The 26,895-nt window shown below is 35.2% G+C and overlaps 1 protein-coding gene and 2 long non-coding RNA genes across 14 annotated transcripts in view; 1 reads left to right on the forward strand and 2 right to left on the reverse strand.

Moving 5' to 3' along the window:
* Positions 1 to 20,964, reverse strand: part of LOC120427056 (mucin-2-like) — a 67,772-nt gene extending 46,808 nt beyond the window's left edge. For 2 of the 12 annotated variants that reach the window (XM_052707630.1, XM_052707629.1), the window contains exons 1-2: positions 17,606 to 17,873; positions 5,231 to 5,580 (exon numbers count right to left, since the gene is read on the reverse strand). In XM_052707630.1, the coding sequence (XP_052563590.1) occupies positions 5,231 to 5,325 (95 nt within the window). In that variant the 5' untranslated portion in view covers positions 5,326 to 5,580; positions 17,606 to 17,873. Of the gene's footprint in view, positions 1 to 5,230; positions 5,602 to 17,605; positions 17,876 to 20,764 lie in introns of those variants that run through there. The other 10 variants (XM_052707624.1, XM_052707625.1, XM_052707628.1 and 7 more) reach the window with 10 other exon arrangements.
* Positions 20,965 to 22,292: 1,328 nt separating this feature from the next.
* Positions 22,293 to 23,825, forward strand: LOC120427051 (uncharacterized). The gene is made up of 3 exons (XR_005606814.2): positions 22,293 to 22,948; positions 23,028 to 23,127; positions 23,204 to 23,825. It is a non-coding gene; the product is annotated as an uncharacterized LOC120427051 (long non-coding RNA).
* Positions 23,826 to 24,763: 938 nt separating this feature from the next.
* Positions 24,764 to 25,883, reverse strand: LOC128092829 (uncharacterized). Its single transcript, XR_008212033.1, has 3 exons — positions 25,258 to 25,883; positions 25,045 to 25,160; positions 24,764 to 24,899 (listed from the first exon to the last, which is right to left on the reverse strand). It is a non-coding gene; the product is annotated as an uncharacterized LOC128092829 (long non-coding RNA).
* Positions 25,884 to 26,895: the final 1,012 nt, after the last annotated feature.

Here is a 26,895-nt window from a genome sequence, read left to right on the forward strand (position 1 = left end):
GCACGGAAAGGAGTTCCATCTAAAATTTAACAATTCAAATTAGCTGGCTTCAAATTGGTGAAACAGTGATTTTTTTGGTTGAATCAGCTAAAATTTCAGCTAAATTTACCAATCTGGGATTGGTGAAATAGCTAACCCTGATTGCTGATTTGCTTTCCAAAACTGACAGCCCAAACCAAAATGACAGGAGAGATTTTACCAAAAATAATGGTGTTTCAGCACAATTTTGCGTAAAATTACCAAAAAAACTAGCTGGAACCGGCAGCATGGATTTTTGACAGATCATCAGTTCGAGAACAAAACAAAGCAACGTCCTGTGTCGTGTTCGATCCTGTTTGAGCCGCTCAGTTCGTGAAGTTTTTTTTTTGATGATTATGTGTGTTGTTTGAGTGCAAGTGCAAAAGGTGATAGAATGTGTTGTGTGAGTGAATAAATTAAAAGCCAGGAAGATTTTCTGCGGATCGGCACCTGAAGGAATGTTTCAGTTGATAAGGTGAGAAGTTTTTTGTGTTGAGGGAAAGTGGTTAGAAGTTGAGCCTCTCGTTACTGTTTGGACGATGCGTAGGTAAAAAAATGTACTTAACATAAAGTGGGGGCATCCCTAAACCACGTGAAAACATTGGCAGGGGAAAGGGGAGACTGGCAATTGTCCACACTCTACTTTTTTGTATGGACATCTGTCCACCTGGAGGGGCGGCTGGTACAGAATGTCTAGACATAGATTGGCCGATGTTTGACAATTCCGAACAAATAGGGCACCTAACGCCTTTAAAGCACATCAAAAAATAGTGTTAAATATTGTTAGAAACGAAGTTAAATGAAGTTCAATTAAGTTAAATTTAGTGAAATTAAGTTTAATCAATTTAAGTTTTATTAAATTAGTTAATTTTAGTTAAATTAAGAAGAGTTTATAAAAATAAGTTGAATTAAGCCAAAATTTAGTTTAATTCAGATAAATTCAGTTGAAAAAAGTTATTTTTAGTGTAATTTAGTTGAATTTGCCAAAAATTAGTTAAATTAAGTTGTGTTAAGTTAAATTTAGTAAAACTAATAAAATTAAGCAAAATTAAGAAAAATTAAGCAAAATTAAGTAAATTTAAGCAAAATTATGTAAAATTTAGTAAAATTAACTAAAATTAATTAAATTAAGTCAAATTAAGTAAAATTAAGTAAAATTAAGTAAAATAAAGTAAAATAAAGTAAAATAAAGTAAAATTAAATAAAATTAAGTAAAATTAAGTAAAATTAAGTAAAATTAAGTAAAATTAAGTAAGATTAAGTAAAATTAAGTAAAACTAAGTAAAATCAAGTAAAATTAAGTAAAATTAAGTAAAATTAAGTAAAATTAAGTAAAATTAAGTAAAATTAAGTAAAATTAAGTTGTGATAAGTTAAATTTTGTAAAATTAAAAAAAATTAAGTAAAATTAATAAATTAAATTTAAATTAAGCAAAATTAAGTAAAATTAAGTGAAATTAAGTAAAATTAAGTAAAATTAAGTAAAATTAAGTAAAATTAAGTAAAATAAAGTAAAATTTAGTTAAATTTAGTAAAATTAAGTAAAATTAAGTAAAATTAAGTAAAATTAAGTAAAATTAAGTAAAATTAGTTTGTATTTTTGTATTTTTGTATTTTTGTAATTTTGTATTTTTGTATTTTTGTATTTTTGTATTTTTGTATTTTTGTATTTTTGTATTTTTGTATTTTTGTATTTTTGTATTTTTGTATTTTTGTATTTTTGTATTTTTGTATTTTTGTATTTTTGTATTTTTGTATTTTGTATTTTTGTATTTTTGTATTTTTGTATTTTTGTATTTTTGTATTTTTGTATTTTTGTATTTTTGTATTTTTGTATTTTTGTATTTTTGTATTTTTGTATTTTTGTATTTTTGTATTTTTGTATTTTTGTATTTTTGTATTTTGTATTTTTGTATTTTTGTATTTTTGTATTTTTGTATTTTTGTATTTTTGTATTTTTGTATTTTGTATTTTTGTATTTTTGTATTTTTGTATTTTTGTATTTTTGTATTTTTGTATTTTTGTATTTTTGTATTTTTGTATTTTTGTATTTTTGTATTTTTGTATTTTTGTATTTTTGTATTTTTGTATTTTTGTATTTTTGTATTTTTGTATTTTTGTATTTTTGTATTTTTGTATTTTTGTATTTTTGTATTTTTGTATTTTTGTATTTTTGTATTTTTGTATTTTTGTATTTTTGTATTTTTGTATTTTTGTATTTTTGTATTTTTGTATTTTTGTATTTTTGTATTTTTGTATTTTTGTATTTTTGTATTTTTGTATTTTTGTATTTTTGTATTTTTGTATTTTTGTATTTTTGTATTTTTGTATTTTTGTATTTTTGTATTTTTGTATTTTTGTATTTTTGTATTTTTGTATTTTTGTATTTTTGTATTTTTGTATTTTTGTATTTTTGTATTTTTGTATTTTTGTATTTTTGTATTTTTGTATTTTTGTATTTTTGTATTTTTGTATTTTTGTATTTTTGTATTTTTGTATTTTTGTATTTTTGTATTTTTGTATTTTTGTATTTTTGTATTTTTGTATTTTTGTATTTTTGTATTTTTGTATTTTTGTATTTTTGTATTTTTGTATTTTTGTATTTTTGTATTTTTGTATTTTTGTATTTTTGTATTTTTGTATTTTTGTATTTTTGTATTTTTGTATTTTTGTATTTTTGTATTTTTGTATTTTTGTATTTTTGTATTTTTGTATTTTTGTATTTTTGTATTTTTGTATTTTTGTATTTTTGTATTTTTGTATTTTTGTATTTTTGTATTTTTGTATTTTTGTATTTTTGTATTTTTGTATTTTTGTATTTTTGTATTACTGTATTTATTTATTTTTTAATTTGTCAATAGAATAACAAAGCCGTACTATAAGGATGATCAACTAGAACATAGTTTAAAAAGCCTGGAAACTATTGAAACATCCAAAAAACTTTGCTGGACTACCAAAAAACGTACCAAGAATAGCGGAAAATCATGCTACACCAGCAAAAAGTCTTTTTGAAAATAAAAAACAACTTTACAGGCAGCAAGGGATTTTTAAAATGATTTCGAAATTTCCAGTTAAAACAGTCGAAAAATTAGCTGGACTTACCGAAAAACGAAGCAAGAACAAAAAAGAAACGAGCCAAATCAGCCAAAAGGCTGGGTGAAGAATGCGTGCTTTGCAGGCAGCAACGGAGGCTTTTGAAAGAAAACTTGTAGAAATAGTGGAAAAATTAGCTATTCCAACCAAAACACCTACCAAGAATAGTGGCAAAGTTAGCTAAACTAGCTAAAAAGATGTGTGAAAATACCTGGCTTCGCAGCCATCAATGGAAAATTTTGAGAATGATTCCAAAAAAACTAGTTGAAACAGCCTAAAAACTTGCTGGGCTAACTATAAAACTTCCTAGAATACCATAAAATCTAGCTAAAATAGCTAACAGACCTTCTCAAAACATACAGCTTTTGAGACTGACAGCATTTTTCCAGCTTGCAAATTAGTAAAATTTACTAAAAATTTAGCTAGATTTATCATTTTTAGGACCTGGATCCAGCTGTCAAATCCAGGAATTTTTTTTAGGATTTCCAGCTAAAAAAAATCGTGGTTGGAAAAACAACCAATTTTTTTAGGGTTTTTAACCGAAAATTAGTAAGATTCACGATAAACCTTCTTTCCGTGTGTCCATACAAAAATGGTATGTAAATATTCAAACAGCTGTAACTTTTGAGTGAATTGTCTGATCAATTTGGTGTCTTCGGCAAAGTTGTAGGTATTGTTGAGGACTATTGAGAAAAAAATAGGTACACGGAAAAAATAATTGCAAATTTTTTAATCAACTTTTTTTTCACAAAAACTCGATTTCCCATAATAAGTATTTTTTGATTTTCGAGATTTTTTGATATGTTTTAGGGGACACAAAATTTGCAACTTTTGAGCCATGGAGAAACATGGTCAAAAAATCTGCCGCCGAGTTATGAATTTTTGAAAAAATAGTGATTTTTGGAAAAAATCGAAATTTCATGCAAAAACAAATTTGACGTTATTTTTTAATGCAAAATTGAATTTGCAATCGAAAACTACTTTACAGATTTTTTGATAAAGTGCTCTGTTTTCAAGATATAGCCACCGAAAGTTTGATTTTAGCAAAATATTTGCAGTTTTTCGATTTAAAAAAAAATGACCATGAGTGACCATCTCTGAAAATATTTTTTTTTAACAGTTCAGAAAATTTGCTATAAATTTTTCTAAGAGACATTAAAGATTGGACCTCGGGTTGCTGAGATACAGCCGCTTTAAGAAAAAGAAACACGAAAATTGATGTTTTCTAAGTCTCACCCAAACAACTCACCATTTTCTAATGTCGATATCTCAGCAACTAATGGTCCGATTTTCAATGTTAAAATATTAAACATTCTTGAAAATTTCAGATCTTTTCGAAAAAAATATTTTGAAATTTTTTAAGTCAAGACTAACATTTTAAAAGGGCCAAACATTGAATATTACGTCCATTTAAAATGCTAGTCTTGATTTAAATTTAACATTAACATTAAGTTAATTTAAAATTGAACAACATCTCAAAGGATATTTTTTAAATATTGAAAAAAGTTGCCAAAACAGAAAAAAAAACAAATGCAAATATGTTGTGAAATTTATGTTAGGCTACTTGTTTTACTAATCCTTGCGAAAAAATAACTATTTGTGGTACATAACAATTATTCAATTACAAATATTATTAACGAAGGAAAATGCATGTTATGTTAATTGAGTTGTTTGCACGTCTATTTTCATTGAAACTTTAAAGATTTTAGATAAAATATTTTATTACCCCTGATTTTCGATCTATTAATAAACAGGATGTAAAATAAACTTTTTAAAATAATTATTGCCAACAGTCTTCATACTAAATTTTTAAAGTTCAGTATTATTTTAATTGAAAGATGTTTAAAATGTGTTGTTAATATTTCGATATTTCAAAAATCCTAAAACAAATATATATTGTCAAACCTTAATCACAAAAAAAATACAGGAACATTTGCTGTCATACTTTTTCCAAAAAATAGATTTCAAGAAATTTATTGAGATCAAACTCTGATTTTGTCACTGAACTTGTCAAAAATCATACATTAAAATATGTTCCTTTTTAATTTCCAATTAAATCAACATTAATTAACACATTTCTAAAACTTTGTCACCCCACCACAAAACTCCTCCTCACTCACCTGGAGCTGTACAGCGTCCGGCCCGTTTCCTGCGACTTGACAAAGTTGGCGAACGCTAGCAGGCCGCTCGCCACCACAATCCAGACGTTCCGCATCTCTCCGGTTCGGTGGCCACCGCTGGACTGTCGTATTCCTCCGTATGACACTACACTCAATATGCACGCTCGGACTCGGATCGAGACTTCAGCACACTTTTCACATCAAACACGCACTTTTTTTTTTCTTTTTTACTTGTTGTTGTTGCAACTATTTTTAATTTATCACACGAGCGCTGAGGTGTGAATTCCTGCAGCAACTTTACAGGCTCGACGACGACGACTTCGTGATCTCCAGATGCTGGGAACCAAGATCTAGATCGGAAGGGATTTCCCAATTCAGAACAACAGAACATACACTCGCGGAATAATCCCTACAAAAAAGGGGGCGCACACTCAATTATGGAATCACTTTCAGTTGATGTGCTGATTCCCCCCTTCTTAATGGGTGCGTAGATTGTGTTTTGAACTAATCACAGCAATTGCAACTATTGATCTGATAAGGTTGAGCTCAGTTCAGCGGTTAGTAATTTGTTTTGACCAGATTGAATCTACGTTGTAGGCCGGCCGGCTAGCCAGGCATCAGGTCTCTTCCATGTGCGTTTCGGTAATTTTGGGGTTCTGGAATCGATCTAATAAGGGCGGAGGGTGTCGTAATATGTGCTTGGCAAATTGTTATAGCTTGCGGGAAAGTTTCCACTCAATTTTGAACTCATATCATCACGCTAGAGTAGGAATTGCTCGGGAGACTTGGTTACACCAAGCGACGAACCTCACTATTTCACAGCAAACAATTTTAATATTATACTCTGTATCTAACAATCCACCAATTACCCTAAACAAACATATCAATTTCTTCAACCACACATGGTCCGGCCTTATAATTTGGATGTTACCCACTTTTAATGCTCGCACAGCTCTAAAACTACACGCCATAGTTATACTACCGCGGTTAGGTGATAATTATACTTTGTTGAGGTCAGCCAGATTCCGCCGCACCCCATCCCACCATCGGAGATTTATAAATTTTGTTAGGGGCATCAACAAAAAAACGAGGTGCGCCATAAACATGCACAGAAGCTAAAACATGATCATCATAATGGGAAATAATACCCCGCCGGTCGTGATGAGGGGTCACATAAGCAGCAACACAAAAAAAAGTCTCAATTTATAAATGTGGGAATTTATTCGGACAAACACTGCGAGTGTGAGTGTGTGTGCCAGCGATTATGAAAGGTCAGTCACGTGGGCGGCACGAAGCGCACTTGCTGATTTATGCGGGGTGATTAAATATGCTGATTCTGAGGAGGGGTTACCTAAATTAGTAATTTTTATGATTTTGATTCTAGAACTGAGCATCAGCAAAGAGTGATAAATTTAAATAAAGACATTTGATTTGCATTAATGACTCAAATGATGATTGATTGCAAATCTTACACAAATGATTTTTTTATCAAGTTATCAAAAACAATAAGTACAAAATAAAACTTGTGTTTAAATGTTAAAATGAAGTTGGCGTCAGTTTGGACATTAAATTTTTTTGTACATTTTGTTAAAATATGTCTTTTAATTAATTAATTGATGATAATTATAATAATTATGATGATAAATGAAATGAAACTGAAATGATTTTGGTTTTCTTACCTGCTTCACTTCAGTCGTTTGATTTCAACAGAAGCTTTTCGATAAATTTGGCAAATTTTTCGTAAGATTCACTTAAAGAATTTTATTTGACTTGTGTTTGGCTTGAATTCGGGATTTTAAAAAGAGAAACCTTTTTTTGCTATGAGCGCAAAATAGGTTCAATCCTGGACTTTTGAAAAATCGTAGCATCTTACAATACTTTAAATAACATAAATGTTCAATTAGACATCTTTATGAAGTTAAATTTACCAAAAAAGTACTTTTGAAAGCACACAATTGAGCGTAATATTGAATGTTTAGCCCTTTTGAAATTTTAGTCTTGATTCAAAAAAAATCAAAATATTGATTTCGAAGAGATCGGAAAATTTCACGAATGTTTCATAGTTTAACATTGAACATCGGACCATTAGTTGCTGAGATATCGACATCAGAAAATTGAGGATTGTTTGGGTGAGATTTTAAACAAATCAATTTTCCTGTTTCTTTTTCTTTTATCCGCTGTATCTCAACAACCAGTGGTCCAATCATCAATGTTTCTTAAACAAAATTGTAGGAAATTTTCTGAACTTTTCATGAACACTATTTGAAAAAAAACAGAATTTTCAGACAAAATTTAATTTTGAACGGCTGTTTTTTGAAAACGGTGCACTTAATAAAAAAAATTTAAAGTACTTTCCGATTGAAAATTCTTTTTTGCATTAAAAATGATGTCAACTTTTTTACAAAAATCCCCAAGAACATTTAATAAAAATTCAAAACATTTAAAAGTGGATTTTTGGAAATTATTTTTTTGTGAAAAAGAGTCAATTTATAAATCATAAATTTTTCCATGTACCTTTTTTTATGAAAAGTCATCATCAATACCCTTTGCCCAAGACATCAAATCAATTTCTTGAAAAGTTACAGATTTTCGAATATTTACGTACCATTTTTGCCCAAGCATGGGTAAATAACAAGGGAAATGCGTAAAAATACCTTTCTCTGGTATCAATACCAATTTTTGGTATTACTGAACCCTTTCAAATTTGTCTTAAGGATTATGCAAGAGCAAAATGTGGTATCATACCAATTTAAGGTATTGTTTTGATATTGCAAAATTGCAGAATTTGTCAATGGTCGAACACCACATTTTGGTATTCTTTTGGTATTACAGTATTTTATCAAATTCTTCTGAAACTATGGGAAAATTTTGACCATTTTTGACAAAATAATTAATTTTGCGCTAAAATGATGTCTCAAAGCGAATGCCTTCATTGAAAACCGGAAATTTAAAACTTGATTTTAAACATTTTTGTTATACCTCCTAAAGAAATTAATTGAAATTGTGGAAAATTTTCTAAGTCAGGATGCCACATTTTGGTTTTATTTTGGTATTGAAGTGTTTGATCAAATTCCTCTGAAACTATGGGAATTTTTTTATAAATTTTGACGAGATAATTAATTTTGCGCTAAAATGACTTGAAACCCAAAAATGTTAAAGCTGATTTTAATTTTTTTTTATATACCCACTAAGATTTTTTTTTAAATCGTTGAAATTTCTCTAAGTCGGGAAAACCAAATACTTTGAAAAACGAGTCAATCGACAGATTATTGAATTTCAGTGAATTTCAATCCAGTTTCATTTAAATAACATTTATTTTTCAATCTTGTTATTTTTCAGAAGCTTCAAGAACTTCAAGCACAGGCCGTTCATCAATGACAAATGCATTCGATGTGGTGAAGAATATCACTAAGAACAACATGGAATCATCAGGTGAGTAGATTTGGCTGTTGCATATGGATCATTTCCGTTTTTTCACTAACTGCAACTGATGCGTTTAAAATGGTATGAAAATACCAAATTTTGGTATTACTTGTGCAAATACCAGCGACCAAAATGTGCCCTTGGTTGCCCAGTAATAGATGGTAAAATACCATGAAATCATACCAAAATCATGTATGTGGAAGACCACAGGAATGTGAAAATCTGATTTTCCAAGGGCGCGGGAATACCTAAAAATAAAACCATGGCAATACCAAGTTTTGGTATTCAAGCAATGTTCAAAAATCCAGATAACCTCAACTTGGTATTGAAATGGTTTTATTTTGAGGTATTATTTTACCCTTGGAATTGGAATAACATGGTTTCACGCAGAAAAATAAGGCATATTTGAATCAACAAAACGTTTTGTTGATTTGAAAATCATGATTTTTGTTGAATCAACGCTAAACGTCAAAGCAGATTTTTCAAAACAACAAAAGACTTTTGTGGAATTGAGAAAATCACGGTTTGTTTCAACGCAAAATCGGCGTTGATTATATTCAACAAAAAATTTGTTGATTCAAACCTCGTACAGGCTGATTCTACAAAACATTTTTCTGCGTGTTGGTATTGTTGTGCTCTTCCACATACAAGACTTTGGTATGATTTTATGGTATTTTACCATCTATTACTGGGCAACCAAGGGCACATTTTGGTCCCTGTTATTTACCCAAGTAATACCAAAATTTGGTATTCCCGTGTTATTTACCCCTGCTCGGGATGTATGAACAGCTGCCAAAATTGTATGGAGACTTTTCTGGGTGAACCAATGACACAAAATTACTTCTTTGGTCATAGGGAAAGCCCCCACAAAGGTTGAGCCAAATAAAAAAATAGAGGTTAAAATCCATTTCCGGGTTTGGTAGAGAATTGCTCAACGGGTAATTTAAAGCTTTAAGAGCCCAAAACCCTTTTTCTTACTAAAGACCTCCCAAGGTGTCTTGAAAATGTATCAACACTTAGTCATCAACTCATCAAAAGAAACAGTTTCTTGATAAATGTTTCAAACCACTGGTCTAGCACGCATTTTTCAGGAAGTAAAAACCTCCCCTTGCCTCAATTAGAGCTGTCTGTCACGCTCCTTGAACCACCGAATAATAACGCTCAATAACCTCTCCAAAACAAATAAATACAAACTCGACGCAGAACGGACCTAGAAATTGATGTTCCTGACTGACGTTAGCCACGCCAAATTGCTCAAGAGTCGTCTCAACGAGTGTTTCCGATTTGACACACACACACACCGATCCACTTGACGGTCATCAATTGCTCCAGTCAAGTGCGTTATCATTTTTTGTTGTTACTTTTGGGGTAACTTTTAGCGGACAACCTTCCACTCGTAGGCCCGGCCAATTGTAGGCAATCAATTGGTGTGCGGTGATCTTCGACTCTAACGTTTTTTTGTTTGTTTTTCAGCCGGTGAGCCACGTGTGACGTCTAATGTATCACCTCTTCAACCGGCTCATTACCGTTGTGACATCTTGCCACATTGAGACAATTTTGGCAAAACCCGAAAATTTGTATAACGTGTGTCAATTTGCACTGGTCATGTTATTGCACTACATGCGTCAAGGCATCACTACATCAACAACAAGAGATATATTCGTCTTAATCGTTCGCGCCGTAAGTTTCAAGTGGCGAAATTATAAGGCAACCCCATACTCGATTGCTCACGCGGCACGCGAATCTTTTGGAAGCCAAAAAAAATGTTCAGGTGTCTTCAATTCCGCCAATTCATTCCGGTACCACTTCTTGGGAGCAAAAACAACGGCGCCACCACATCGGGTGAATTTTTCGGTGATGGTTAAGGCCATGGTCACGGTGAACAACACAGCACAATTCCGCACTTCTCACTGATCTTCAGAGATCTCCGAGAGGGTCTCCTCTAAACGGTTGTCACATCCGAAACGGAAGCACTTTGCAAAAAAAAATGTCTCGAAGGAGTCTCGAGCTGCCTAATTTTTGCACAACCGATTTGCATACTAAATTTGCTAACGACTCACAACAAGTCAAAGTTTGAAATATATTTAGTCACCGGAGACATCTTAAGAGTAGGTCATTGTCACTTAGACTGGTTCAAAGTTGATAGTTCAAAATCTCTGGTTTCGGGTTGAAAACACTTCATAAGTAAACAGTACAGTTATTTCCAATATGAATTTTGTTAATGAATTATGAAAATAACACCAATAATTTCAAAACACTAAATTACTGCAGTACTACAATGTTCACATTAAAATCTAGAAAAAAGATGAGGGTTGTTAATCTTATCCAAAGACTTGTGCATATTAACTAAGCACAGAACGTGAAGCATGACGATAATCCGATCACTGTTGACGTCAAAGCTCTTCACTGCGTCAAGTTTCAAATCCACATTCTGTGCTGAATTTTAATAAACTATACGCTTTGGATTCCTTTACACTTGCTGTTTAGTATTGACGATATCTCTTCTTCTCAACTAGAGATATTGCTCATGTAAGAACAATCGTAAAACAATTATCCACCGTTGTAATAAGGCCTTCTTGGACTGTTTGACTGCTAATGAAGACGACTTCCGTCAGCTTTCATCATCCATCAATTTATCAAAGCATTCAACTTGAACTTTGAGGTAAGTAATCATCAAGTTCCACGAATGTAAGCCACTGCTGCTGCCCTGGTCAAACTTTTATAATAGCTTTTCTCTAATTGTGTGTCCGGTCCGCATCTTTCGCGAAACTTTTAATGGCTTTTTAATGTCCCCTCCGAGCCAACCGTCCACGACCAGGTCCGACTTTGAAAACCACCAAATCTCTCTGTCTATACCGTTTTCCGATCGCAAGCAGCTGATACCCGAACAGCTGACTTTGGGCCGCGCCACGCCACGACTTTTGATTGGCCTTTTAATGAGTTTCGCGCGACACGCCAAATCGAATTGACCTGCAGGGAGTCGGCAATTTTCAGCGCAGGAAAGCGGTAATTACTTGGAGCAGTTTGAACTTGATCTCCGGTTCCCCCGTGTTTGAACGACTCGGGCTACCTTGCGCGGGTCGTTGAAGATAGTGCGAGAGTGCGGCGGCCTCTTAAATCATCAATTGACCGTGAATTTTCAGACGGGTTGACTTTTTAAAAGTTGAGGGTGATCCGTATGGAAATGGCAGATACTTAGCCGAATGTGCAAAATGCCATCGCGTTGAACCGCCCACATCTTGAGATATTGTGACGGGATGTCGAAGGTCGCGGACCGGCGTTACGATTTCGGACAGTGTGACGCGTAGACGGGTTCGAAATTGGGCATGGAGAAGAATAATCGGAAATCTGACGAACGCAAAAAAAACTAACTTGATAAATGTATGCGGTTGGTGCCATACTGACTCTTTACCAAAAATATGAAGAAAACTTAGTCCAATTAAGATCCGGCTTGCCAGATTTTCAAACGTTCAGACCCGTTGAAAAGGCTGCGATATACGTGAAAATATATTTTTATACAAAACATTTAAACTACTTATCAAAACTTCGAACAGTTGGAAACTTGATATATGGGACCCTAAACCGAGTCAAATGCGAATAATTTGACCCAAATTACTTCATCCTTAGTTAAAAAATTATGTCAAAAAAAATCAAACCATCCACATTAACGACCCCCGGGTCTTTTTTGGTCTCTATTGCAAGTTTCTGCTCGAACCTAGGAGTCCGAAGGCTTGAATGGGGAGAGCACCCAAACCTCTTTCTACTCCAAGGAACCTTCCACCCCAGTGTTTGAACTGACGACATTTGGATTGCGAGTCCAACCGCCGCCAGCGATTCCACCGGAGTAGGCTTGGTTTGGTGTGTTGTTTGTACTTATGGCATGGAGACGACTCCTACACCTGGAATGACTTAACGGCCTAACAACCAAGGCCGGGACCGACATTTTACTTCCTCATCCGATGGAAGGTTGGAGCAGATGGGAATCGAACCCAGAATCATCCGCTTACAAAGCGAACAGCGTAACCATTCGGCCACGCACTGCTCCAAATTATGTATGTACACGGAAAAAAAATAATACCAAAAACGTGAACAAGCGTTGTTTTTGTTTGGTTTGTTTTTGAAAATCGTACCATGAAATTGGGTCACTTTGTTCATGGTTCCTAATTTCATGAACGCTTGTTCACGATTTCGGGAACTATTTTTTCTCCGTGTACATACACACTTAAAATTGTCTAGTTATGGAGTTGGGTCTACGAAGTTTTTACAAACAATGCTTGTTCTCAGTGAGAAAGAAAAAAAATAACATTTCCATCGAAAAAGGGCTAAATTCCGATCCAGAGGGTAATTTAAACTTGTTTTAATAAGTTTAGAAAATAATATGCAATCTATAGCTTTATGTCATTTTTTGACTTTTGAACATTGTATTGATTAATGTCTCCAGAACAACTTCAAAGCCAGTTTCCAACAAACAAACAAGATCCCGTCCTCCCAAATTTGGCCACTAACAAGTTTCAATCATCCAGTTTGGAGGATGGTATCAAGTACCGAGATCAGACCTTCGATTCCCTCGGATTCCCTGTCTCCACCTCCTACAAGCAATTAAAATGTTATTCTGGAATACCCCTCAACCCAGCATCGAGCCTCGAACTCTTTGTTTGAACAGGCAATCTATCCAGTTTGCTTTACAGCTGACAGGACAGGACACTGCCAGGTTGCGACTAAATGTGCCACAGAGTCTCATACCTTTGAGCACAACCGGTTTAGAGCGCAAACGCTTTAACACTGAGCTCGAACGAACGAAAGTGGCGTTATTGCCCGGTTCGGTAGTTAATCTTTGCAAAAATTTAATAAATCTTAATTCCCGAGCAGACGGTAATAACCTGGGAATAATTTTTTTTGATATTTGAAAATACTAGGCCAATATCATTTTATGTTATTTATAACAAGATTTGTTATTCGTCGTTATGAATTTATTGTTATTGGATTGTTATTGTAATAACAGAGTAATAACATTTTTAGTTATTCTTCGAACAAATCTTTGTTATTATTTTTTGTTATTTTAACAACTAATCCGATCATCCCAATAACAGCTGGCGGTATTCTTCTATAACAAAAAATGTTATTCCAAAGTTGTTTTGGCTTTCAACCAATATCAGACCAATAACAAATTGTGTTATGATAACATAAACTGTTATTAAACTCTTATGAAAATATGAATTTTGCAAGAATATTCCATAACACTTTCTGTTATTTTAACAATATTTGTTATTGAAATGGCATGAATTTTGTTATTACCGTCTGCCCGGGTTGAAAAATGATGCTCCAACAGCAACAGACGTTGCGAATACCTTAAGGCACCCTTTTCACTTAGAATTTCAAATCCCGGCTTATTAACATGATTAGGCGGAATTTATCAGGAAAGATTAATTCGATTCACCGGCGGGGATTCGCGCCAGCGATGGAACCTGTTCCTTCGAATAGTGTCCAGATAAATTATAATCGTTTTGCAATTTCTGCCGTCACTCCTTCCACCTTTGGAAGCCTCCGGCGCAGTGAGTGCTGGTCGAAGTGATGCGTCTCTAGCCTAGAAATTGGTTTGTGCTATGATGATCTCACTGCTGGAAGTCGATCCCTTGATTGCCGGGATGAGCTGGTTTGTCATTAAGAAACTGTGGTGGAATAATTCCTGGAAAGTAGCTTAGTCATCATGTTCCATCAAAAGATGTTTGGGATTCATTGATTTTTTTTAGTAGAATTTTATTGACGAAAAGTACTCGTTGGGCATTGCCTAATCACAACAATATAATTTTGAACTATCGTTATATTACATTCAATTTTACTAATCTGAATTGAAATGGATTAAGTTTGAATAACTAAGCATGCATGTGTTTAAAAGTATTTCCGAAAATTTCCAAGAATTTCAAGTCCCTGCAAAATAAGTAACTATCATTTTTATGAAATGCATACAGCTAGTGCATTCGCTTCGCTTCGCTAGGAGACAGTGATTTTAGCGGATTGCAGACTGGACTTCGTCATGTGATGTGATGTGTTTGTCTAAGCCCAAGTTGCCTAGGAATTGATAATTGGGAATCGAACCACCATTCTCAACACCATGATAGCCGTCCATTGCCGGCCGCTCCCATCTTCACCGCACACCAAGGACAAGGAAAGTGAATTGGAAAATGGGAAGTGATGATGTTCCACTTTTTTAAGGGGATAAGGGAAAATCTCCAAGGTAGCCCCAAGTAAGTTTAGCGTGGAGTTAGATGGTTATTGGAGAGGTAGAAGGTCTAGGATACGCTCTAAGCGTTGCGACAATTGGCATGATATTTTAGGAACTTTTTTTCAAGACAAGGAACATTTCCCGACCAAAACAATCCGTCTTCCATGCACCAAAGCTCAAAAGTTGGCATTTTCTGCTCAATATTTGTTTTTCAAACAAGTTTGGTTTTGTTTGAATAAAATTATTTTTAAAAGAACACAAAAAGTTGATAAATTGCCATGTTATAAATTAATAGTCATCAAAAAATTAGTTTCTGGTAAAAAAAGCATATATTTTTCATTTCTTTTTTGTTGTTGTTAGAAAACAGTTTTCATGGCAACATAAAAGAGTAATTATTTTTGTACATACGATACCTTGGTCACTTTGTAAAATGGAATAAAAATACATTTTATTTCATTAGGAAATTCAATATTTTGCAAATACTTATTTAGAAACATTACAAAATTTCAACTTATAACATATTAAAAATTTTAATAACATCTGAATTCGAGAAATCTGACAATTCAACAAGAATAACGTTTTTTACCTTCTAACCGAGGCTAGGTGCCAACAAATAGTTTATTACTTTATTCTTTCCACTTTTAACCCTCAATTAAATGTTATTAGATAACAAAACATTTTTGATAAATATTGCCTGTATTACCTGGTTACATCGTCAGATATTTTGAATCTTTTAACAATTTCAGTCTAAGTTTCTGCGTCGCAAACATTTCTCAACATCGTAAAATTGTGACAATTTGGAGAAAATTTAATATTCTCATTACTGATATTATACATAATTTTTATCAAGTAAAATATGTCTTGATGAAATGATGAGTATTAACGAAATTTTCAATTGAAAACATTAAATTACACTACTTTAGGCCAACGCTGATATTTTTCATAGTTTAAGGGGTTACATTCATGTAGAAAATCACAAAATTTCATGTTTCCGAAAATTTATTCAATCCACATAAAAGATGATTTTCAAGCACTCCTGAAAGTTTCATGAAGATATTCCATGATTAAACTGAGTAAGAGACGATTTACGCTCAAAATTTTGCCATGCGCAAAGCATGACGAAGCCCGATTTTGAACGAGGCTTCACCAACATTTTGAGCCGATTTGGTCAAAGCAGTGTGGAGATTTCGTGGCACCCGGTTTTTTGAAACTGCTTACTTAAAATAGCTATATCTCGGAAATTATACAACCAAATGTTTTCAAATTTGTTTTGATAATAGTTGAAAATAAATATTTTAATGCCCTTAAAACAGATTTAAAAAAGGTTTAAGTGTGTGCTCAAACCAACCTCTGACATTTTTGCCGATTTACATGTATGCAACCCCTTAAGGGCAGCAAAATTGAAAAAGAATTGATATAGCAAGCCATAGATTAGGCATTTTAATTAAAAAAGGGTTTTAAAAGGGGGTTTACACTAGTTCAGTTGTTTACTGCCCATGTTCGCATAAATGTCCCATATGCAAAAACAGCAAGCTGAGAAAAAGGCATTTGAAGTTTGTCCCATACATAAGGCTAAGTGTTAAGTTTTCGCGAAAAAACTGGATTTCCTCCTGATTTCTAAAACAAAGTACTGGATGTTATAGGCTCTTTTGAAAGAGCACACGATTTTGAACCAAACTGCATCAATAACTCGAAATCGATGAAAATGCATATGGGACATTTATGCGATCAGGGGCAGTTTAGCATTCATTAGTTTTCGAAAAATATAAGATTTGACGAAAACGAAAATTTTAGGGAAAACTAACTTTAAGCGGTACTGTCCATTGAAAATTCACAAAAATTCTGAAGATTTTTGAATTAACTCAAACATGTTAAAAAGTATTCTCAATGCAGGGGAATGCATTTTAAATTGATTACAGCGTACTGCTATTGAATTTCCGCTGAAATTCAGATTTTTTTTTTTGAAAAAATATTTTTGGTCCCCTAATTAATTGGCCCATTTTAAAGGAGAGGGGGACGACAAATTTTTTTAAAAACACAAAAACACAACAGCTTTATTACAATTCAAATAAATTTTATGCATGTATTTAAAGCAATTTTCAGAAAAAAACAACAACAAATTTGAAATAGAAGCAACAACTAATCGAAGCCCCAGCTTTAACCTCAACCTTCATGCTTTTTGGCATCGCGATACCTCGCAAAAAAACTAAACAACAATCTCATATGACCTCCCAAACTTCACACTGCTATGCCGGGTACACTCCAAAAAGTAACTCCAAATTGCTCGTGCAAACAAAGCTTGCAGATCTGCAGATCTCGTTACCTTCTACAAACTCCTACCACCAAATCGTTTGACCAAGTTCGACACCCGTCTCTTCCCGGTTCAACTCGACCACCTGCATTCCATTTGGTCTCCACTCAACAAGACTTCATACCTAGGTGCTAACTACAACTACAGTTTCGATCACCTCAAACCTTCAATCAGCCAATTCCAGAGACCTGTTAAACGCACATGTGAGCTGAAAGGTAGCCGGCGGCGGTGGACAACTTTCCAACGAATGTCCCCATTTCTTGGAGCAATTGCTGCTGTTCAAACACTCTTCTTGGATTGTTGAATCGTTGCGTAGTGTTGCGTTGGTGTTCTTGAGGGTGTCCGAGCACTTTCACAAAGCACTAAACCGCTTCCAAATGGGTAACTCAAAAAGGCTCTTGAATTTCGTCAAACAAACCTCCAAAAACCGAAAAGCACACAAAAAAAAATCGCACGTGGACGCACTTCACCGCGGGATGCCACACTTGACACAAAATCTTAGACAAAACCAATTTCTTCGTGCGCGAATCCGTAAGCTATTCGCCGTGTAGACCGATCGAGAACTGAGATTCTGGTGGAAGCTTTCCGACTGCTGCTGCTGCTGCCGTGTTTCAGCACCTGCTAGCGCGCGAAGCTCGAAAGTGCAACTGAAGGCTGAAACCGTACCGATCGGCAACTTAACACGTTCAATGTCCAAGTCCGCGCGCATAAACACTGTGGAGCTCGCGAGCGAGCGCACGCGAGAAGCCAAGACAAAGCACCCCTCGAGCAGCAGTCGGCGGTGGTGATCATGGACCGAGGGGTGGCTCAAGTGTGTGTGGTTGGACGCGCGTCTTCAGAACTCGGGGTGTTTGATTAGGAAAAGGTACTTGGCCAGGGTGTACAACTGATGTGTTTGGAGGCACTTGAGAGAGTTGGATTTGCTAATTGAACAATTGTTTGAGGGGATCCTGCAACAGCAATGAAAAGTGGAAATAATGACAAGATTGATTGCCAAATTTATACTTTAAAACTGTAAAAAATAAAGCTAAAAAATTCAAATAATCGTCAAATAACATTTGAGTAATTTTTTGCCAACTCAACCCAATCAGATAAACTTGCCTCAACCCTCTACAGTTTTCATGGTACTTAGTTCTTCAAGTTCAGTTGTGAGAGACTTGAATTTTCTAATTGAACAATTATTTGAGGAGATCTGCCAATGACAGCAATGACAAGTGGAAATAATGACAAGATTGATGACAAAGTTCAAACTTTTACCATTTTATTTTTAAATTTGCTAGAAAGAGTGACGTATAAATAATACAATGATGAAATTCATTCAAAATTTTGCTGTGATTTTTCAATTCAAGTTTACCTTTAAATAACAATTGAGTTATTTTCTGTCAACTCACTCGAAATCAGTCAAAGTTGCCCGAACTTCTGTTCAGTTTTCTTGAAATTTTGTACATTAAGAAATTTTGATACTAATCCAAAATCCTACACCTAATTTAAACAATCCTCTTTTAAAAAATAAGCAAAGACAAACTATTTTTCATTATCAATTCTTCCTGTACAAATTTTAGGAGTGGTTTCAGAAAAAGTCTTTTTAAAATTAAAAAAAACTGAGCCGTGAAAAGAAATTTTCTGATCAATACAGGTAAAAATACAGGTTTTTTAAGTGCACCTTTTATCACAAAAATAATTGCGCATAAACCGCTTGGTAAAATTCCCAAACAAAAATTTCAAAGGATATGTGTTAGAAAACCATCAATAGTATCTTTTAAGTTTCAACCCAAAACAGTCTTTATTAATTTGCCCTTCTCGTTAACAATTTTGCTTAAACCAACTACTATTATTGAAAATTAAATGACAAGTAACAGTAACCTAAAAGGGTGTTTTTTTCTGACATGATTTTATTTCACTAAAATCGTCAAGCTTTAGAAGCTTCACTATTTTTTCAAATTTTGCATGTATTTGTACTGAAAAACATTCACATAATATAATAGTTTAATGAAAATAATCGGATATATATATAATACAACATTTAAATACCCTATTTAAAAAAAAGATACAGTATTAGGTGAACAAAATTTCATATTCACATAGTATTTTCATTAAACATACGACAATTGAAAAAGTTTCGGTACTTTACACTAATAACTCTAATATAGTAAATATCTTAGCAAAATTTCGCGACGTTTGTTATCTATATTGCATATAATGAAAATTTGAGTATTTTGAAAAATACGGTATTCTGTGATATTTTTAAACATAAAATATGTTTTAATCAACAGCTTCTAAACTCTGGTAGGATTTTGTGCGAATTGATTTTATTAAACTAATTTAAATGAGATATCATTGTTAATCACAGATAAAATTATCGTATTTCGGTATCGACAACCTTATCGTTATCATCGGACGATAAAACTAGTGGCGATAACCTTATCGTTCAACAACCTTGTTTGTTGTCTTTATTTTCGGTGTTTTCGAAAATGCATGCTATTTAATAAAATTGGTAACTCTGCCGAGGGCCTCGTGGCGCGGTGGTTAGCGGCTTCGGCTGCCGATCCCTAAGTTGCTACGGGGCGCGGGTTCGATTCCCGCCTTATCCTCCTGGCCTTCTATCGGATGGGGAAGTAAAACGTCGGTCCAAAGAGGTTTTGGGTGACTCACCACACATAACCTTCGGACTCCTAGAAATGAGCAAAAACTTGCAACAGAGCCCACAAAAGACCCGGGGGTCGTTAAAGTGGATTGATTTACTTTTTGGTAGCTCTGCCAATAAAAAATTTACCGTCTTTTGTTAAACATCAAAGGTTGGATTATGTGCCCAAAAACAACCAATTTCAAATTAGTTTATTTGTTCGGAAATGGCTTTTTTGTGCAATTCTTATTATAATTTGATGAAGGAGAAATCAAAAAACTGTATTTATTTTTTCACAGCTTTGCCGGAGACAACACATCGATCAAAAAACCGTTCTTAAAGTAATGATTTGATAAAAAATACTTTGATAGAATTTTTTATAGTCGGCTATCATCATTATACAAAGATTTGTACGGATACCATAGAGGAAATACTTTAAAGAACTAGAACTAGGGCAATTCGTTGAGCAAACTCAGGAACCCTTTCAGTTTATGCTTCCCTTAAATTAAAAATTCGCAGAAAAAATTTGTGTTGGTTTAATCATTAATAAATATAATCAATCAAATGGTTCAATAAAGTTTCGTTTCAAATAATTTGAACCACTTTAAAAAGCTGTCCTAAAATTTAAATGCATTTTAAAAGCCCATTGATATCAATCGAAACAATACTTAAGCAAATTTTACGATCCAATTCGTCAAGTTCAACTGCCCTCTCACTTATTTCACACCCCTCGACCATTAGCCGGCAGTTTCTGGGGTGCCTTCACCAAACACAACAACTACCGATCCACCGATTTGTACAATGCACTAAGCCGCTAAGCTGCGCCTCACGCCTCACGTTGCTCTTGTCCAAGACGAGTTTTCTGTTCAGCGGTTCGCCGCTTGCTTCCGAGCTACAGCAACAACTCCCAACACTCTCATCAACACCCCAGTTGCGTTGGTTTAAGTCACTCACAGCTCACTACTCACTGTTGTTTAGCGCACAGTACGCAGCCAGTTTACACTCACGACGATTTGCACGCGCGCGCTCACTTGAAGAAGTTTTCGTAGCAGACCTCGACAAAATTAGATACACTCTCAGAGAGGCACAGTTTTGAACTGATCAACAACGAACACCTAGACGACCTTCCTGCGACGAGTTCTCACGGGGTACTGATTCGCGCCGAACGGTGGCCACAATGTTTTATGACCTGTGTGTGTGCGCAGCGCGAACGGGGAGGTTTCTCACCCACCGACCAACCAAGATCTTCGGAAGTCGCTTCTACTCGCTTCTTCTGTTGGTGACCCCAAACGAACGGCGTGGTCACGTAGTACCCTTGCTTGATGTGCTACACTCAATGGCTGAAAATTTAAATAATCGGTAAGATTCTTTAAAAAAACTAAAAACTAAAAACTAAAAACTAAAAACTAAAAACTAAAAACTAAAAACTAAAAACTAAAAACTAAAAACTAAAAACTAAAAACTAAAAACTAAAAACTAAAAACTAAAAACTAAAAACTAAAAACTAAAAACTAAAAACTAAAAACAAAAAACTAAAAACTAAAAACTAAAAACTAAAAACTAAAAACTAAAAACTAAAAACTAAAAACTAAAAACTAAAAACTAAAAACTAAAAACTAAAAACTAAAAACTAAAAACTAAAAACTAAAAACTAAAAACTAAAAACTAAAAACTAAAAACTAAAACTAAAAACTAAAAACTAAAAACTAAAAACTAAAAACTAAAAACTAAAAACTAAAAACTAAAAACTAAAAACTAAAAACTAAAAACTAAAAACTAAAAACTAAAAACTAAAAACTAAAAACTAAAAACTAAAAACTAAAAACTAAAAACTAAAAACTAAAAACTAAAAACTAAAAACTAAAAACTAAAAACTAAAAACTAAAAACTAAAAACTAAACTAGTTATGCTACTGACTGCAGAGCTGCCTCAAGTTGTTGTGGAGGAGACCCGCGATCGAAACTGCGCGCCGGCCAACTTTTCGTGTTTTTTGTTTTGTTCGCTCTCTTCGGCTGCTCCCCCACCCACTTTTGGACCTCCTCCCCACGAGGCCGTCCCGCACAGGTCGATCGAGGGTCGCTCTAACAAGAGAGCGGGTGTCCGGAATATTCAAGTGTCACGTATTATTAGAGGCATTAGATGACAGATTTATTTGTTTCGTTGATGACTTGTTGAGTTGTTTTTTGCGCCGTTTTGTTTTGACACGAGCTTTCGCCACCCCTGTTGGTGATAGAGGGTGACATTTGGCGCGACGCACATTTAAAAGAGAAATCGGAAGTTATCGCATTGGCGGCGCTTCGTCGTGGCCTAAATTCCACAGTGGCACGATTGGGGAACTATGCAAATTTGTGTCGAACGATATTGCACCACTCTGTGCGGTGGGAATTATTACTCATTCAAATATTTTTCTGAAGATGATTTCTAGAGTAAATTTTCAAAAGGTCCTATCCGACAAAATAAGCAAACTGAGTTATTTATTGCATGACATTCAGCTAGCCGGAAACTACACGAACCGCTGATCCGATTTTGTAAAAGCCTTTTATTTTTCAAGTTATTGATAGAAAACAAAACAACCTAAAACCACTCTCGAAAAATGCTACCCCAAATAAATATAGGTTGTTTTGCCCCTCGGGAGTCCTATGTGCATTCGAGTCAAACGTGCACATAGAACCGTAGCAAATCAACCTATGTGCCATCTATATAATTTTATAGTCATGATGCATATACGCCTAATATACGCCCATATCAAAATGACCTATGTACATGGTTATTTTGCTAATTAAAAAATATGTATAGGTCGTTTTTTTTATGAAACCCTAAAACAAAAATATTTTGCAAACTTCAAGTTCACCCAATCCTCACGCAACGTGTAGGCAACAGCTGATTGAGAGCATGAAATGTTTCAATGCTTCCAGCGTGAGAGAGAGAAACCGTTAGGAGAGAAAAACACCCAACCCGCGCTCTCGTAAACATCTGTCGGATAGGTGCTTGCAATTTAACTTACACGACAATGTAAACATTATTTGCCTGAGTCGGATAGGACTTTTAATATTTTCTACGATTATTTACCATTATTTTTACGATTATTTACCAAAGTAGTGCTAGAATCTTGTTGTAGGCTGATAAACTAGAGTTCAGGTAAGTTTTTCTGTTAAAAATCAACGGTGGTAGCGGATTAAAACCAACCTTTTTGATTGATTTTTAAATTTTCTTTCAGAATCTGGTGAACTGGTTTTGAGGACAAATCAGCAACGGCGAGAACAGAGAAACGATAACTCTCCAAGCTGGGGACTTCCAAGGACTGGGAACAGCCGTTGGTAAGTTTAATTTGAGGGACTGCGTCGAAGACTGCGTGATTCGAGTTTTGAGTTAGTGAGGAATTTTTTGTTTTAGGTGTCCTGAAGGCGGTTCGTTGTGGCTTTCCGCAATGCGTCCAGTGGGTGGAGGACGCCAACCAGCTGAGGAGGGAGGCATTCGGTGTTAGCCAGCGGCTCAAGCGGTGAATTGTGCAAGAGATTGCCAACGGGTACGGAGTTTATCCGCCGCACTGCAAGAAAAAGTAAACCATCCTGCCCGATCCGGTGTTGCTGGACGTGGAGAAGCGCACCCCGGCAAAGCGAACGGCCGAGGGCAAACCAAAGAAAAGGGAGATTTAAGATTTTGCTGTTTCCTGTTTAATTTTCACGATATTTGATTATTTAGGTGGATGGTTCCCGTGGAAGTTAAAAAATACCACTTTTTAGTTTTCTGTTCTGATTTTAAATAAAAATTTGAAGATTTTGCTCCAATTTAAATAATGTTTGGCTTCTTGATTTTTATTTTTTGAAAAGTGAGATGAAATCCTCAAAAAATATTTTGAGCTGGGCAAAATGTCACAGAAATTTTAAGTTATTTCAATCATTCTGGCTGGACAAGATAATTAAATGTTGCTTTGGTATGAAATTCAATAAAATATAAAAAGATAAAATATAAGCAAATCAGCGATAACTTTTTAGCTATATTAGAAAAAATTACTAAGCCTACGGATTATGTATCCTGCGAGAATGGACCTCGGCGGAAGAACGTTCCGGAAGCGGCCGTAGACGTAGTGGTCGTCGTTGGCCTAGCCATCATCGAGGAAGTCGTCACCACGCAGAAACAGCAATTACGAGATTGCAGTAAACTGCAATGACGAAGTCGTCGGCGTCGCAATGGAAACGACTAGCTTGACCGACGGGGACGAGATCAGTACGGAAATGCTGTTCCCATTGCCACCGACGTCCGAAGAGTAAGCCCAGCAATCTCCACCGCTACCACCGATTGCGCCCCTTTCTCCGTTGCCACCGACCTGTCCAACGCCCGCGTCGGAACGTTCCCAGCAGCAGCAGAGTTCCAACATCGCAGTAACCGGTTCCTCCAGCGACGAATGTCGCTACGCCCGCCAAATAACAAGGTCTTTCTCAATTGGTTTTATGTTCCCAAATCATTTCTGTTTTATCAAGTACCGAGGTAACAATTTTACATCTTTTCAATTTAATAAAGCAAAATTTGGCAAAAAAGTTGTGCAAGACTTAACAAACTGTTTATAAATCGCAAATCACAAGCCATGTTGCCTTGTCTACGTCGATCGCTCGGTGGAGCAGAGCAGAGTTTGGAGAAAAACTTTGGGCCAGTTTTTCAGCAGTTGATGTCAACGACGTGATGCACCGACCACCACGTCTACGGCCGCTTCCGGGACTTTTAATTCGGCCGCGGCGGGTGAAACCATCAGAGCTGGAACGCTCACGACATTGCCGCTGACCTCCTTGTCCTTCGTAACGTTCGAGGTCGATTCTCGCCGGCTACTTGCTCTGCTGTGTGGATGCTGATTCGAGGACGACGACGAGTGGGAAAGCTTTCGTTGGCGTTCCTCGTGGTGGTGCTTCGAGGACGATGAATTCGACTGTTAACCCGACCAAGAACTGTACTTGTGCCGGTGACGGTCGTTTTCCCTCTCCCGATCGCGATCCTAGTTCCGATCCCGGTTTTTATTGTTGTCTCGCTCGCCGTTCTACCGGTGCTTGTCCTTCTTACCACTGCTACTTTCGTCAGCAAACCGCCTTCACGACACCTAAAACCAAAATTCCACATCAATTCAAAACTAAAATCACGCAATCCTCCAAATTAAACTTACCACCCACCGAGAATTTTGGCTCGAGCCAAAATTTTCAGTGGGACACGGCAGCCAAGTGGTTGCTTGCTCATTTTCTTTTTACCTGAAGTCTCCAGCTTGGAGGGTCGTCGTTCTTGCGCTTCTTGTTCCGGCCAGCGAGATCAACTCGGTTTTGTTCTCGCCGTTGCTGATGTATCCTCAAAACCAGTTAAGCAGATTCTGAAAAAAAATATTGTCATCAAAAAATGTACGAATTTCAGGTTGCAAACAAGGTTGCAAACCACTACCATCGCTGTATTTTAACAGAAAAACTTACCTGAACTCTAGTTAATCAGCCTTCAGTAAGATTTTAGCACTTCTTTGACAAAAAAATCAATAAAAAAAAATTAAAACCAGAAATATCTGAAAAGTCCTATCCGCACCCAAACAAAGATTGTTTACATTGTCGTGTAAGTTAAATTGCAAGCACCTATCCGACAGATGTTTACGTTTGGGTTTACGAGAGCGCGGGTTGGTTGTTTTTCTCTCCTAACGGTTTCTCTCTCTCACGCTGGAAGCATTGAAACATTTCATGCTCTCAATCAGCTGTTGCCTACACGTTGCGCGAGGATTGGGCGAACATAGTTTTTATAAAAAAGTTGTTCTTTTTAAATAGAGATTTAAATATAATTAAGAAAAGTCCTATGTGCAATGCTGCACACATTTGCTCCAATGTGGAAATCCTATCTGCAAAAAAAGTTCTATGAAGCGTGTCCTATGTGCACTCAAAGGTCGTATGCAACAAATTTATTCAGAAATAAGTTTAAACAAGACTATTGATAGTTCCCGTAAAGTACACTTAAAAAGCATCATTCTAGGTCCATTTGTGCGTTTTTAGAATTGAAAAATATTGAACCTTGTTTAAATGGGATTAAAAAATATCCAGCAAAACTTTGACATTAATTTACTCAGATTGAGGTTTTTGCACATAGGACCTTTTGAAAATTTACTCTAGATTTCTCCTCATTCAGTCACAAATCCGCCGACTGTGAAATGCTTGAAATCAAGTCAACTGTTTAAAAAAACCGTAATTACCTTACGGAACTTTTTTTTAAATATTACCAATCAACAATTAAAAGTATTTGGGAAAATTAATTCAAAAAATAAGATGCAGAAATGAACAGCAGTGTGAATCATTTTGAACATTCATAGCATAGCATAGCATTGGTGTCTACCCGTAGCTGCTACTTCGTTATTGACCAGGACCCCCAAACATTGCTCCGTGGACCACAGATGAAAAGTAGGAACCAATCATCACCCCTTCGCAATTTTCAAAGGTCCCTATCGTGCTGATCAATACCGACGCCGGCCACGACCAGTGGTAAGACACGGGGAAGTGGATGGGAATGTTAGCCGATACTTGAGTGATGGGACCGCCAAATCGACTGCGTCTCCGACAAAGTATCACATGAGTTTTGAGGGGTTAGTAAGATGGGTATGAGGTCAGGATTCACTGTGGTAGGTGATGCGACCATAAGCAATTTGTTTATCGGTTGAAATTTTAAAAATCTTAGGCAGCCGGCTGCGGAAAGATAGCTATCTAGGGATTTAAATATAGTATTAATTCGACCGCGATTCTCCAGAAATTCTCCGTCGGCGTGCCTTCCGATCAACGGTGATGTAGGAAGGGCTTCATTCATTAAAATTATTTTATATCATAAGCCTTAAAACATATCCGTCGACGTGCCTTCCGATCCTCGATGATATGGAAAGGACTTAATCCAGCAATACGACTTGCTTGTCTCAAAAAACAAAAATCGGATCGTTTCTATCGAAAACTACATAAAGAGAACAAAAATAAAATTCATCGGCCAACGAACGCGCGAACAAAAAATAATTGAAAAAAGAAGAAGAAGAAATCCAATCACCCCATGCACTCGAACAGCGACACAAAAGAGACGGAAAATAACACGAA

Source organism: Culex pipiens, chromosome 2 (assembly GCF_016801865.2).
Source record: "Culex pipiens pallens isolate TS chromosome 2, TS_CPP_V2, whole genome shotgun sequence".
Lineage (NCBI taxonomy): Eukaryota > Metazoa > Arthropoda > Insecta > Diptera > Culicidae > Culex > Culex pipiens.